At 38.8% G+C, this 2,878-nt stretch overlaps 1 protein-coding gene across 1 annotated transcript in view; it reads right to left on the bottom strand.

Moving 5' to 3' along the window:
- Window positions 1-923: 923 nt before the first annotated feature.
- Window positions 924-2,878, bottom strand: part of LOC104499542 (neuron-specific protein family member 1) — a gene marked incomplete at its 3' end in the record, with an annotated part of 3,754 nt that continues 1,799 nt past the window's right edge. Inside the window, exon 2 of the mRNA XM_010143060.1 lies at window positions 924-1,040. Within this exon, the coding sequence (XP_010141362.1) occupies window positions 924-1,040 (117 nt within the window). The remainder of the gene's footprint in view (window positions 1,041-2,878) is intronic.

The following is a 2,878-nucleotide window of genomic DNA, read 5'->3' as shown; positions in this document are numbered from 1 at the left end:
CTGTACCATAACTCTGTATTTTTCCCTCATAATAAACATTAGGCTTTCCAAATGTCTTTGTACACATGCACTGAACAGCGTGGTGGCCTACTGTTTAAAAATGCCTTGGCATCCTTGGGTAAGATGCCAAACTAGCAGCTCTGAAAAGTTGTAGTTCTCCTTTGTTAAGAAAATAGGTAGGAAAGCATGAGCTGAAGTGACAACTTTGTTGCTTTTCTTTACTTACACAGAGCGAGAAAACCTATCCTCCAGTGAGAGGGAGGAAAGGTAATTCAGTCCTTGTACCAGTTAAGCGTTCAGCTTTCCTCTGGAACTACTGAAGGGAGTAATAAGGGTGTGGACACTAAAGAGTAAATCTGAGTCAGATTCTTGCTGAACTGCCATCTGCCAGTAACAGTCATCACCAAGCTGCAAGATACAACTGGACCAGGAAAACTGATAGCAGAGAGCTCTGGCAGCTCAGGCACATATACCACGTCATACATTTAGCTATAAAGAAATACATAACGGACTGACAGTGCTTTTAAGAGAATGGTTTGGCCACAATGAAAAATAAGAAGCCAAAAAGAAAACACACACTCTTGTGGTTCTCATACTTCAACAGGAGCTTTATCCATGCCATGAGAGCTACCTGCATGCAGCCCACATACACTCAGGGCAGCCACGTTCTAAAACCCATGTACTGACAGAAGTGCCTTCAGAACTGATTGGCCAGTGAGGGATTACAGGCAATTATGATGCATCATTTGCTTTTGCTTCTAACTGCTAAATACTGAACTATTTTAACATTTATTTTTCTTATGTCCAGCTATACCCACAACATTCTGTTAGTTATAGCCAGTTTTGATGATGATCAGCAATTTAGTTTAGGCCCTTCTGTGAGGACAACTGAGTCATGAACATCTTCAGATAGCACTGCTTACCTTAAATCTCTCTGAAACCCCTTCAGTGATGCTGATTGTGAATTCAGCTATTTTAGGAGTACGGAACTTTCCCTTTTTGCGATCAGGTTCATATTCTGTTTTTGTTTTGACCACAACCTTTAAAAAAAAAAAACAAAACAAATCTGTCAGCTGAAACTAGTCACAAGAATCTCACTTATTCACTGACTCTTCTTTTGCCTGCTTATAAGTACATCTGGCACAATTATTTTTTTCCCCTCACTTTGTGTAATTCTTCTATGGAAGCTCTATGTTGTTAGCTGTTTTTCCTGTTAGAGCAATCAAAAAAATTATCACTTAGAGTAGATTTGATGGACCTACAGAAGACTGGTTATGCAACAGTTTCACAAACATTCAATTTTTTCAGCTATGGTGGTACTGTGCTGCTATACTAGGCAAGCATCTACTTAGTTCAAATGCAAATCATGAAGCTTCCCACTTTGCAGAGTTTGAAAACAGCCACCTCCATTTGGTTCAGGAGATCCCATTAATGGAATTTCAAACCGGAGACCAACAGGATGAGACAGTTATTGAAGACTGCCCACGGAAATCTAGCAAATGATGATGCCACCAGTAGCCATGGTCTTTGACGGGAGCATTTTGAGTTTAGAAGAGTGAAATGACCCATCTAGTTGCTATTCACTATGTGTTAGACTATAGCTCTTCACATGCTTATTTTTAACATCCAACTTTTAAATTATCAGCTGCAAGCAGCAATATGCACACAAACCCTTGTGTTAATGAGATTTCTTGAAATCCAAGGCTCTTTAAACTTCGGCTTATTCCTTGCTGTGAGCTACTGCCCCAAGCTACACAATTTAGCACCTTACCTGTATTCCTGAAATATTCATTACGTCAGTCATACCTCTAATGCTCTCCAAGGCATTCTAATTGTACGTAATTTTCACGTACCTAACCTATTTGCCTCATTTTTGTTTTCTACAATTTTTCAGGATCTTATTCAAAGTTTCGCTCTCAATATAGGGTGCAGTTTATCACACTGACAGTGCCATTATGTTTTGCTCAATTTTCTCTATGGTTACAAAGACTATCTAGAATCTAAGATTTTTAGAACAGGATTCTATCTTTAGAGCAGCCTGCAGTATTGACAGCAACTACATTATTCTGAAAATAATACTGTGATGTTTACAGGTAGTCAGGCATCATGGAAATTAAAAGCTTTTGGTTCCCCTCTCCTCACTTCCCTGAAAATAGTATCTAAAATGTGTAACTGTACCTAGACTCAGTACCACAAAAGCTTACTAGACACTTAAAGCAGTATACATATGTGCAGGACACAGGTTTAGAAACCTACTTTACCCATCTTCAGCTATGATTAATAAGACAATAATTATTAACTATTTAACTTTACAGCTGCCCAACAGCATCATGAAAGTAAACTGAGGATTTTTGGCAAGCTTTTACTTCCTTTCCTCCCCCCTTTATGTTGCATAATCTCAGGCAACTCAAATCACATTCAGCTGACACTGAATGTACAGTTCTATCTGCTTGGTTATGTAATGTCTTCTTTTGTTTAACATACCTAAATATGAATTTAAATCAGTTCATCCCTTTAATTTAGAAGCTGTCAAAATCATCAAATCCTTAGTGCTATAGTCACTACTGTTCAAGAAGTTATGCTTCACTGCCATACTGGAGCCTTGTAAGGGAATAATAAGCATAGATATATGAAGTGTGTACTCCTATTCATTATACACGAGTGTCTTCGTACTTCAGAATTTAGTCTGTGTGTCGATCTTGACTTAATACTGTTTCTTTTTTCCACATCAGTTGCTCTACTACTGCCTTTGAGTCTGTAGCCACCAGTACAGAGAGACAATGACATGACTAACCAGGCAGTTACACAAGGAAACCAGTAGGATCAATAAAGGCACATTTTTATTTCCCCCCCCCCCCCGGGGCGCCAAAGACAAGGA

This window comes from Buceros rhinoceros, unplaced genomic scaffold (assembly GCF_000710305.1).
Source record: "Buceros rhinoceros silvestris isolate BGI_N320 unplaced genomic scaffold, ASM71030v1 scaffold41689, whole genome shotgun sequence".
NCBI lineage: Eukaryota > Metazoa > Chordata > Aves > Bucerotiformes > Bucerotidae > Buceros > Buceros rhinoceros.
The sequence above is the reverse complement of the archived record's forward strand: the minus strand, read 5'-3'. Positions and strand labels throughout refer to the sequence as shown.